At 50.6% G+C, this 12,039-nt stretch overlaps 1 protein-coding gene across 2 annotated transcripts in view; it reads left to right on the forward strand.

The window, feature by feature from the left end:
* The window catches only part of KIF1C (kinesin family member 1C), a 23,656-nt gene extending 15,767 nt beyond the window's left edge, over nucleotides 1-7,889 (forward strand). For both annotated transcript variants that reach the window (XM_012659907.1, XM_012659908.1), the window contains 5 exons: nucleotides 3,354-3,437; nucleotides 3,818-4,004; nucleotides 4,136-4,208; nucleotides 4,836-5,456; nucleotides 6,658-7,889. In XM_012659907.1, coding sequence (XP_012515361.1) covers nucleotides 3,354-3,437; nucleotides 3,818-4,004; nucleotides 4,136-4,208; nucleotides 4,836-5,456; nucleotides 6,658-7,341 — 1,649 coding nt within the window. In that variant the 3' untranslated portion in view covers nucleotides 7,342-7,889. The remainder of the gene's footprint in view (nucleotides 1-3,353; nucleotides 3,438-3,817; nucleotides 4,005-4,135; nucleotides 4,209-4,835; nucleotides 5,457-6,657) is intronic.
* The last annotated feature ends 4,150 nt before the right edge of the window (nucleotides 7,890-12,039 follow it).

The raw sequence follows: 12,039 nt of genomic DNA on the forward strand, positions 1-12,039 counted from the left end.
ATCCTACTGTCTCAGCCTCCCGAGTAGCTGGGACCACAGACACGTGCCACCATGCCCGGCTAATTTTTTCTACATATATTTTTAGCTGTCCAATTAATTTCTTTCCATTTTTTTTTGGTAGAGACGAGGTCTCGCTCTTGTTCAGGCTGGTCTCGAACTCCCGAGCTCAGAACGATCCGCCCGCCTCGGCCTCCCAGAGTGCTAGGATTACAGGCGTGAGCCACCGCGCCCGGCCATTATGTATATATTTTTAGTTGTCCAGTTGATTTCTTTCAGTTTTTTTAGTAGAGACAGGGTCTTGCTCTTGCTCAGGATGGTCTCGAACTCCTGAGGTCAAACAATTCACCTGCCTCGGCCTCCCAGAGTACTAGGATTACAGGCGTGAGCCACTGCGCCCGGCCTGCACATTTTCATTAATAAGAAAAGACACTGTCGTGCGGCTTACAGTCAGGTTTAAGACGTACCTGTTGGGTTTCAGTTTGGTTCAGGGCCAGCAGATGAAGGCAGTTGTTCTGGTCTGGTGTGAGTGCTCGTGGCAGCAAATGCTTCTGGCATTTTGGGCTGAAAGCTGTTAAATCAGTTCAGCCCAGTGAGTTATTGCCGGGCTGTGGTTCCTGTTCTGTGGTTATCTGAAGCCATGTGCTGGGGGAGACATCAAAGTCATATAAGGCCTGCAGAGCCAGCCCACCGGCAAGGAGCTCACTGTGTGTTTGAGGAGACGAGCAACATGCACAAGAGTGTGAAATAAGTCACAGGGAAAGCAGCTGATGTTTCTGTGCCGCAGTGGGTGGGGGCTGTAAAGGTGTGGTCCATCTGGGCTTCTGTTCTTACGGCAGATTTAAGACTTTACCAGAGACAGGCAGAGAGGACAGGGGCAGCACAGAGGCTTGGATGTAGAATAATAGCTATTACTGACTGACCATCTACTATGTACCTGCACATTTTCTCATATAGCTCACAGGTAAGGGAAGTGAGGCTCTCGGGGGTTTGCCTAAGACCTCGCAAAATTGTGGAAAATGGCAGAACTGGATTTGAATACAGGAGGGTAGCCTCCAAGGCTGTGCTGTGAGCTCTGGGTCCAAGGACAAGGAGAAGGCTGCCTGGGCCAGTCTGGAGCAGTCATCTGTCTCCTCAATTGGCCCCATTTTCTCTCCATAATACCTGTTCCCTCCTTTAGCGGGCACTTTAGGTTATCTGCTTTTTAAAAACTAATAGAATTAAAGGGCCAGGTGCAGTGGCTCACTCCTGTAATCCTAGCACTTTGGGAGGCTGAGGTGGGAGGATTGCTTGAGCCGAGGAGTTCGAGACCAGCCTAGGCAATAGTGAGACCCGCATCTCTACAGAAAGTACAAAAATTAGCCAGGTGTGGTGGCACGTGCCTGCAATCCCAGCTACTCGGGAGGCTGAGCAGGAGGACCACTTGAGCCCAGGAGTTTGAGGTTGCAGTGAACTATGATGATGCCACTGCACTCTAGCCCAGGCAACAGAACAAGACCTTGTCTTAGGAAAAAAAAACAAACAACTAAACAAAAAGCCAATAGAATTAAATGACTTTAGATTATCTTGTTTATTGTCTGTCTTACCAGCCAGAGGTAAGCTCTATGAGAGCAGGGGTTTTTATCTCCACTGTATTTCCAAGACCTAATAAAATAGTGCCTGGCAAATAGTAAGAGTGCAGTATATTTGTGAAATCAGTGGAGGAATTTTGGGGCACCATGGGAAATGCGGAAGTAAAGGTGGGGTTAGACTGGTGCCCACTGTAGCTGTCCACATCCTATCCTGCTGCCACCTTCTCTGCTGCTGTTCTCCTGACCCATGGTGATGCCCTTGGCTGTCTCTCTGCCCATCTTCTCCCTTCACTCGTTGGCTCATTTCCAGTTTTCTGCCCCTCAGCGGAGTTCCTCTCCACTCTCTTTGTTCTCCTACAGCATCAGTAGTTCCCAATCCTGCCCTGTGTCATTCCAGTTTCTATGTTTCTCTATTACTTTCAGTATAAATAATAATAAAAACTAAGCCAGGTGCAGTGGCTCATACCTGTAATGCCAGCACTCTGGGAGGCCGAGGTGGGAGGGTCATTGGAGGGTCGGAGCTTGAGACCAGCCTGGGCAATGTAGTGAGATCCCCATCTCTACAAAAATTAAAAAAAAATTCGCCAGGTGTGGTGGCATGCACCTGTAGTCCCAGCTACTCAGGAGGCTAAGGTGGGAGGATTGCTTGAGCCCAGGAACTTGAGGCTGCAGTGAGCTGTGATCGCACCACTGCACTCCATCCTGGTGAGAGTGAGACTTTGTCTCTAAAATACATAAATAAAAACTTACATTTGCCTATTATTTTATGGTTTACTTATTTGAGCCTTTCAGCCACTCTTTAAAGAAAGACTTCATTATCCCATTTTGTAGAAGATCATACAAGTTAAATGACTTGCTCAGCATCCCTGGCTAAGGAGACAGAGCCTGGGTCTTTGGGATACAGTGGTCTCTCCATGACAATCGGCATTGCTCCTCGAGGGCAGGGAGCTTCCTCGTGCATCTTCATGTCCCCAACAAGCAGCAGACTCAGGGATTTTTTTTTTTTTTTTTTTGAGATAGAGTCTCACTCTGTCACCTAGGCTAGAGTACTGTGGCATCAGCCTAGCTCACAGCAACCTCAAACTCCTGGGCTCAAGCAATCCTCCTGCCTCAGCCTCCCGAGTAGCTGGGACTACAGGCATGCACCACCATGCCCGGCTAATTTTTTCTATTTTTAGTTGCCCAGCTAATTTTTTTCTATTTTTAGTAGAGACAGGGTCTCGCTCTTACTCAGGCTGGTATCAAACTCCTGTAGGCTCAGTGATTTGTACTGAGGAGCACCTTTATAGTTGTTTGGGTTGGGTTGACTTTATCTTGTCGTATGCTGTGGCTTGAAATTAGTCAGGTGACAGTTTGCAGGATGAATTAGAAAGAGAGGGGGCTAGGAGTCTGCTGGAGGAATCCAGGCCCGGCCAGGGATAAATGTCAGTGGGGAAGGTAGGAAGGGACATCTGCAAGGCAGAAATGACAGGCCCTCTGACCAATTGAACATGAGAAATGAATCCTCTTGAGAGTTTTTCTAAGCTGCTGCTGGCGGGGATAGTGGTGGGTGAATAGGGAGCCATTGCAGAGGCTTCTGAGATTGTAGTCGGGGCTCTAACCCTCCTTCTGCTCTTCCTTTCCCGTGCTGCCTACCACCAGAGGGGCCATGGCACCCCCAAAGGTACTGGGGGTGGGATTGGTGGTGCATGTGTGGTTTTGGGGGGTAAGGCAAGGTGGGAATCTGTGACCATGACTGGGCTTTGCCCAGGTCTGATCCTTCCCTTCCTCTCTCCCTCTGCTCAGTGGTGGTCACGCTGGAGCCTTGTGAAGGGGCCGAGACGTATGTCAATGGGAAGCTTGTGACAGAGCCACTGGTGCTGAAGTCAGGTAGAAGACATGGCAGCATGTAGGAAGTCCTGGGGGAGGGCTTTCTGGGCACATCCTGTGGAATAATTAAGACATAGCGTGAGGCTATGAAGAAGGAACTGGGAAGTAAAGATGAAGGGGTCAGGTCTTGGTTTCTCTTACTGCCCCAGGGGAGCAGGAAGAGGTTGCCAAGCTCCTCTGACTCCCTTTGGCTCACAAGGACAGGGTGGTTCCTGGGGATGACCAGGGGAGCGTGGGCTCTGATTGCTCTCGGACTCGGGGTGATGGGAGAGAGGGTGTCAGGGCACCTGGGACTGGGGAGGGGCCTATACACCTTGGGTGTGGGGATGGGTTTGCTGCTACTGGGGAGTGAGTCTACTTTTCCCTCTTTCCTTCTCTAGGGAATAGGATTGTGATGGGCAAGAACCACGTTTTCCGCTTCAATCACCCAGAGCAGGCGCGGCTGGAACGGGAACGAGGGGTCCCCCCACCCCCAGGACCGCCCTCCGAGCCCGTCGACTGGAACTTTGCCCAGAAGGAACTGCTGGAGCAGCAAGGCATTGACATCAAGCTAGAGATGGAGAAGAGGTGTGAGGGGGGGTACCTGTGCCCCCCGTGGCCTTCCAGGCCACCCCTCCCAGGCCCCCAGACCCTAGCATCCTTCTGTTTTCAGACACCCCACTGAGGTGGCTCTTCCTTCCCTCCCTGCCCAACCGCAGGCTGCAGGATCTGGAGAATCAGTACCGGAAAGAAAAGGAAGAGGCTGATCTTCTGCTGGAGCAGCAGCGACTGGTGAGAGCGGGCAGAGGCTGGGGCGGGCTGGCGTGCAGATGCGCTGTGAGCCCGACTCCGCTCTCGGTGCGTGTCATCTCAGCCGGAGTGGGGAGTGGGCATGGGGGTGAGAGGAAGGGGTGGCATCCGGGAGGAGAAAGCTAGGAGAGAAAGGGGACCAGGGGAGAAAACCATTGCCTGCAGGGAACTAAAGCTCCTCCCAGCTGACCAGGGCCTGCTAGACTCCAGTCAATCCTGGGCCACCTTTATGATTCTCATCTCATCCAAGTACCATCTGTGCTGCTGTTTACTTAAGATTGTTCTTTAAATGGGCTTTTAAATTTGTTAGAAAATCTCGGATTTGATTAGCTACAGCTAATACTTATGATAACTTCTTCTGTTCCACCCGCTGTTCTAAACACTTAATCCTGAGCACGTATCTATGAGGTAGATACTGTCCTGAGCTTCATTGTGTAAGGAGCAGAGGTTAAGCAGTGTGCCCAAGGCTGCTGTCAGTCAGGGGTGGAGCAGCCTTGAACCCAGGTGCTCTGCAGGGGGTGTGTGCGGTGTCATGGGGACACTCTGGGCTGGGCCTCACGGACTCTGGATGTCCTGAGCCCTCTCCTCCTCCTCTCTCTCTGGTCCCAGTACGCGGATTCTGACAGTGGGGACGACTCTGACAAGCGCTCCTGCGAGGAGAGCTGGAGGCTGATCTCCTCCTTGCGGGAGCAGCTGCCCCCCACCACGGTGCAGACCATCGTCAAGCGCTGTGGCCTGCCCAGCAGTGGCAAGCGCAGGGCCCCTCGCAGAGTCTACCAGATCCCCCAGCGGCGGCGGCTGCAGGGCAAAGACCCCCGCTGGGCTACCATGGCTGACCTGAAGATGCAGGCAGTAAAGGAGATCTGTTACGAGGTGGCCCTGGCTGACTTCCGCCACGGGCGGGCTGAGATTGAGGCCCTGGCCGCCCTCAAGATGCGGGAGCTGTGTCGCACCTATGGCAAGACGGAGGGCCCCGGAGATGCCTGGAGGGCCGTGGCCCGGGATGTCTGGGACACGGTGGGCGAGGAAGAAGGAGGTGGAGGTGGAGGTGGCGGCGGTGGCGGTGAGGAGGGAGCCCGCGGGGCCGAAGTGGAGGACCTCCGGGCCCACATCGACAAGCTGACGGGGATTCTGCAGGAAGTGAAGCTGCAGAACAGCAGCAAGGACCGTGAGCTGCAAGCCCTGAGGGACCGTATGCTGCGCATGGAGAGGGTCATCCCCCTGACCCAGGTAGGGGCCCCTGGCCTGGCTTTCTCCCTCCTGTTCTCCCCGCCCTTAGCTCTTCCCTTTAGGAACCTGAACCCCACACCTCAGAACCCAGCCCCCTTCCCCCTCTGTCTTTGGAAAAATTGTCCTGAAGTACAGCACAGATTTTCTCAGTGTAGTTTATGAATCATGTGCCTCACAGTCACCAGGCTGCTGATTAAAAATCAGCAGATTCCCGGGTTCCACCCCAGACCTACTGAAATCCACATCTTTGGGGATGGATCTGCATTTATAATAAGCTCCCCAGGTATTTCTGAAATATAAAGTTTGAGAACTACTGATATCCAGTGTGTAATTCTTAAGTTACTGCTTGAAGAATATTCACCTGCCTGTCTGTACTGACCATTTACTCTGTGGTAGCCCAAGTTTTTTGTGTTACCTTGTTTAATCTTCACATAGCCTGTGAGTGCTAGTGTTACCACCTAGTCCTGTTTTGCATGTGTTCTCTCAACAAATAAACATTCGAGTGCCTACCATGTACCAGGCATTGCACTAGCCACTGGCGTTAGTGAAACAACAGACAAAATTTCTACTTTAGTCTCACTTTCTCATGGGGGACAGCAGGCAGTCATTCAGAGTGTAGCTCGTGGTTCCCGAAGGCTTGCCTCTCTGAGTGCAGCTCCTCACCCCTCCACTGTCCACTTCAGCCACACTGGCTTCCTTGCTGCTCCTTGACCGTGCTGGGTAAGCTCTGGCCTCAGGGCCTTTGCACCTCCCATTCCTGCTGCCTAGAACACTTTTCCCCCAGATAGCCACAAAGCTTGCCCCGCACTTCCTGCAGGCCATCACTGAAACGATGACTTCTTGTGAACCCTCCTGTTTATTCATTGCAGGCACCCCTATGCTGCCTTCCTATCCTTCCCCACAATTTTTTTCTCCGTGTGAAATATAACTCATTTCTTACAACAGCCCTATGCATCAGATATTGTTATTATTGACATCATCTTAAAGATGAGGAAACTGAGGCACAGAGAGGTTATGAGCCAAAGATCCAACTGCATAGCTAGTAAGTGGCAGGGCCAGGATTGAGCTCAGACCATCCTAAACCCCTACTCTTCTAGCTGCCTTATCTCCAGGTCCTTCTAACTTATCCTCCTGAATCCACATGTCCTCAGGATTCAGTTCTCATATCCTTCTCCTTTTCTCTCACCTTCCTCCCTCTCAGGATCATGAGGATGAGAATGAAGAAGGCGGAGAGGTCCTTTGGGCCTCCCTGGAAGGATCAGAGGTGGTAGAGGAGGCAGCCCCCAGTGACCGTGCGCCCTCAGCCCGGCCCCCCTCACCGCCCCTGTCCAGCTGGGAGCGGGTGTCACGGCTGATGGAGGAGGACCCTGCCTTTCGTCGTGGCCGCCTTCGCTGGCTGAAGCAGGAGCAGCTGCGGCTGCAGGGACTGCAGGGCTCAGGGGGCCGGGGCGGGGGGCTGCGCAGGCCTCCAGCCCGCTTTGTCCCCCCTCATGACTGCAAGCTACGCTTCCCCTTCAAGAGCAACCCCCAGCACCGGGAGTCCTGGCCAGGGACAGGGAACGGGGAGGCCCCAGCTCCACCCCAACCCCCTGAGGAGGTCACTCCCCCTCCAGCCACCCCTGCCCGAAGGCCTCCAAGTCCCCGCAGGTCCCACCGCCCTCGCAGGAACTCCCTGGATGGAGGGAGCCGATCCAGGGGAGGGGGTTCTGCTCAGCCCGAACCCCAGCACTTCCAGCCCAAAAAGCACAACTATTATCCCCAGCAGCCCCAACCTTACCCAGCCCAGCGGCCCTCAGGGCCCCGCTACCCCCCATACACGACTCCCCCACGAATGAGACGGCAGCGCTCAGCCCCTGACCTCAAGGAGAGTGGAGCGGCCGTGTGAGTCCCACATGGGGCAGAGAGGGCCTGGTGGGGCCCCTTGCTGGGAGGAGGGGAGACGCCCAAGACGCTGCTTCCCTGGAAGCGCTGGGGCAGGGAGGCCCAGGAGATGAGAGAGAAGGTCCGAGTAGGTGATAGAAGACATGGGGAGACTGAGCCGGAGGCTGAGGGAAGGAATAGGGCACAGAGTTGCCAGGAGCAAACCAAAGTGAAGGAAGAGCGCTAGGAAGCTGCCTCAGGGCTGCCCCTTGCAGAGGGGGGCCCACAAACGCTGCTATGGGTGGGGTGGGGGGCTGGGTGCCGCGTAGCCAGTGTTTGACTTTCTTTTTGAGTCGGGGGGAAGGAGGAGAGAACCGAGAGTAGGGCTAGTTCTCCTCCCCGGCCCCTGTCTGTCTGTCTGTCTGTGGTGGGTTTCTGTTTCCAGGGAGGTGTGTCAAGATCGGAAGTCATTCCCCTCCCTTTCCAGGCCTCCTGCTATATTTGGGGGACCTGACTGGTTTGGCTAGAGTCCAGCGACGATATGGGGCTCTTTAATAAAGGATAGTAAACAGGCAGCTTGTGGCTGGTTTTTGCTTTGGGGTTTTAATGAAGCTGTAGGTTATATAAGAAAAATGACCCTAAGTGTACGTCTCAGTGAAGTTTTACATGTGTGTGCTCCTGTGTAGTCACCACCCAGATCAAGATAGAAGAATGTTTCTATCTTGTTTCTCTCAACTTCCAGCCTTACGTCTCCTCTCTTCAGGCTGCATGACCCATTCTTTTTTACCCTGCTTTCTTTTTCGCCTGCCCAGGGTCTCCATCTCTACCCTGAATACCACTCTCATACTTCTAGACAGAGGAGAGGGGAAGGGGTGGGGAGGGAGGTAGAAGGACGCCCAGCCTGTCGATGCCCAACTGGCTGTTGCTACCAGGGAAGGATTTGGGGGTTACGGAGGGGTTCTGCCTCGTTAAATCACTGAACTTGCTTGAAAGTTCTCCCAAGTAGCCACAACTTCTCCGGATAGTGAGCGTGCTGGGCAAGCTCACTGCACCTACCTGATTGTTTTTATCCTAGCTGTGTTACTTGCCTTCTGGCAGGGTGTGTTCAGTATTGCCAGTGGTATTTTATATGTCTTAAGACTTTTTAAGAGGGATGCTACCTGCTTGTTTTAATGTTCTGGCTTGGAGCAAAAAGCCCGTGACAGTGCCCTGTCCTAAATGAGATTGCATCCCTGCTCTGCCTTCAGGTTGTCAAACTCTGCGATCCTGTTTTCCTCCTGTTCTCAGGAAAACACTTCCACCCATTTGAGACTTAGAGCTGCTTTTCTGCAGCTTCCTGAGGTCAGTCTTGAGGTGCAAACAGCCCAAACCATAGCTATGTTATCCCAACTGCGCAGCCAAACCACAGCTCTGGCAAGGATGCAATTAGGTTTACTCTTGGTTTCCGCACCTGATGGTGGCTACCTTTATTTTGGCACCTTTAACTACCAGGTCTTTGAAGACCTGTTGACTGGGAGCCAAGATCTGGAGTGTAATGGATACTTTGGCAACAGTGTTTACTTGAGCAGTTTATAATTTGGTTGGGTAGACTAAATGTGTGAAAGACAGTGATAGAATAGAAAGTTCTTGGCCAGGCGCGGTGGCTCATGCCTATAATCCTAGCACTCTGGGAGGTCGAGGCGGGAGGATTGCTTGAGGTCAGGAGTTTCAGACCAGCCTGAGCAAGAGTGAGACCCATCTCTACTAAAAATAGAAAGAAATTATCCGGACAACTAAAAATATATATAGAAAACATTAGCCAGGTTATGGTGGCACACACCTATAGTCCCAGCTACTTGGGAGGCTAAGGCAGGAGGATCGCTTGAGTCCAGGAGTTTGAGGTTGCTGTGAGCTAGGCTGACACCACGACACTCGAGCCTGGGCAACAGAGTAAGACTCTGTCTCAAAAAAAAAAAAAAAAAAAGTAACAAAGTTCTCTGCAGGTTAGAGTGAGTTGAGTGATAGAGTGCTGTGGGAGTCCAGGTGGGAAAGACAGCTTGCTAGTTGGGGGCCCAGCTCGGGGCTCATGCCTGTAATCCTAGCGCTTTACAAGGCCAAGGTGGGAGGATCTCTTGAGGCCAGGAGTTTGAGACCAGCCTTAGCAACATAGCAAGATCCCATCTATACAGAAAAATAGAAAAATTAGCTGGATGTGGTGGCATGCACCTGTGGTCCCAGCTACTCAGGAGGCTGAGGCAGGAGGATCTCTTGAGCCTAGGAGTTTGAGGTTACTGTAAGCTATAATTGTGCCACTGCACTCTACCCAGGCAACAGAGCAAGACCCTGTCTAAAAAAAAAAAAAAAAAAAATACAGCTGGATTTTTTTCCTAAAGAACCCTACCTTATATAAATATATATTATCTACTTTTTTGGTGTGTGGCATGACAGTAGCTGCACAGGTTATCTACCATTTTAAAAACCCACTTCTCCAGTCTTCCAAGTCAGTCTTTAATAATGTGGTCATCCACATGATGGATGTTTAGATTTTATGCAGAGAAGTGCCCATTAGTCTCTTACCTGTGCTACACGTGCCAGCATTCCACACGCACTTCATTTAGTCCTTAAAATAACCCTGTAAAGTAGGTCTTCTGTCTCTATTTTTTCAGATAGGAAGATTGAGACTTTTTTCTTTTCTTTTTTTTTTTTTTTTTTTTTGAGACAGAGTCTCACTCTTTTCCCCGGGCTAGAGTGAGTGCCGTGGTGTCAGCCTAGCTCACAGCAACCTCAAACTCCTGGGCTCAAGTGATCCTTCTGCCTCAGCCTCCCGAGTAGCTGGGATTACAGACATGCGCCACCATGCCTGGCTAATTTTTTTTCTATATATTTTTAGTTGTTTGATTAATTTCTTTCTATTTTTAGTAGAGACGGGGTCTCGCTCTTGTTCAGGCTGGTTTCGAACTCTTGAGCTCAAACAATCCGCCCGCCTCGGCCTCCCAGAGTGCTAGGATTACAGACGTGAGCCACCGCGCCCGGCCTGAGACTTTTTTCAATCTTTATTTTTTTTGAGAAACGAGGTCTTGCTATATTGCCTGGGCTTAAGCGATCCTACCACCTCAGCTTCCCGAGTAGCTGGGACTACAGGTGCACGCCACTGTGCCAATCTCCTGAAGACTGAGGTTTGATTAATGGGTTAACCAAATTCATACAGTTCTTAAGTGGTAAACTTAGGATTCCAACCCAGGTCAACCTAACTAAAGCCCAGATTCTGTCTCATCCCTCTGGAACATCAGATACCATCTCTGCTAGAAACCACTGGCCTTCTCACATTAGGTCTTCTCAAGTATTTCATGAGCTTGACTCTAGATTCTCGTCTCTTCCAAGTTGCCCTGTGAAGAAGTGAGAACCGCTATTTTGTGGGCCTCTGGGATCATGGGAAGTCGCCTAAACAATCTGCCAATTTTCTAGCTCACTCAATTTTGACATTTCTACAGTTTCACCCTTGGTTTCCTTGGAAATTCAGTTGGCTTTTCTTCATTTCTTTCTTTGGAGGTTTCTTTCCTTTTGTTGGTTATTCATTTAGACATTTTATTCTGTCACCTAGAATTTTTGTATCTTGAACAAATCTGGAGATCTCAATGTATTTTTTTTAACAGTCTTATGCCTTTCTATATTCATAGTTTCTAATTTGGTTTGGTTTGAAATTGTTCTTTTCCCTTTTAAAGATTTAGTGTCCACAGCTACCTGATGCCATTTTGGTTCAGGGGGACCGTGGGTAGGTTCTACTCATGAAGATCCACCACTCCCGATGAATCACATGCTGCTTGTACCATCATCTTACTCCTTTATAAGGAGTCTCGGGGACCCTGGGCATCACTGGGGTCCTGTCTCCTGTACCAGTAGAATTTTAGGGAACACCATCCAGGATGGTCTAGCTTTAAGTATCCTACTTAACCTAATGTGGCTCACAGGCTCTCCCTATATGCCTGGTCTGTCTCTTGAAAGGCAAGAGGAGAGTGGCATGATCTGGATAGAGTATGTTACATCTAAAGGTCTGGTCACCAGATGTGAGTTGTAGAAACCGCTTCTCTCATCCCTAAACAATTCCACAGTTGTAGGAGCTGACATTAACCTGCAATGTCCCTGATAGCCTCCTCAGTGAGGATCTCCACCAGTTCCTTCCCCCTCCTACCCTCCCTTCCTTAACACATTAACTGCCTTATGAGTTGTATTTAACTCACGTTAGTTTTGACTCCGCAGCCTCGTGAAGCATATGTAACTTACAAGCATATGTAACTCACATGTCTCTTCACCTTGGGAGCGGTGAGAACTATTTTGGGAGCTGTGAGAACTATTTTTCAAGTTGTATGTAACTCAAATGCAGAAAAAAATTAATAAAATTTTCATTAAATTAGAAAGGATCGTTTTGTTTTTGAAGTTTTTATTCTATTTTCATAATAAAACACCGTGGCCCCAAGGAAAAGAATTTTTTTCTAGTGTGGCAATCAATGTGTTAAGAAGTGGGGGAATTCCTTCTCCAGTTCCTAACCCCCACCCTGGAGGTTTTCAGATACCTGGGAAAATGAGCTACAATCCATTAAAGCTTCTTTACAAATGACCAGGGAACCTGGGCGTTCTTGCAGAGCCTTCTCAGCTAGAGAGGAGAAGCTCTCCTTTCTCCAAATCCAGGGCCCCACCCCGGCAGGTTAGGGCTATAATCAGAACCCTTGGAGTACACGGACTTGGA

Source organism: Propithecus coquereli, unplaced genomic scaffold (assembly GCF_000956105.1).
Source record: "Propithecus coquereli isolate 6110/MARCELLA unplaced genomic scaffold, Pcoq_1.0 Scaffold640, whole genome shotgun sequence".
NCBI lineage: Eukaryota > Metazoa > Chordata > Mammalia > Primates > Indriidae > Propithecus > Propithecus coquereli.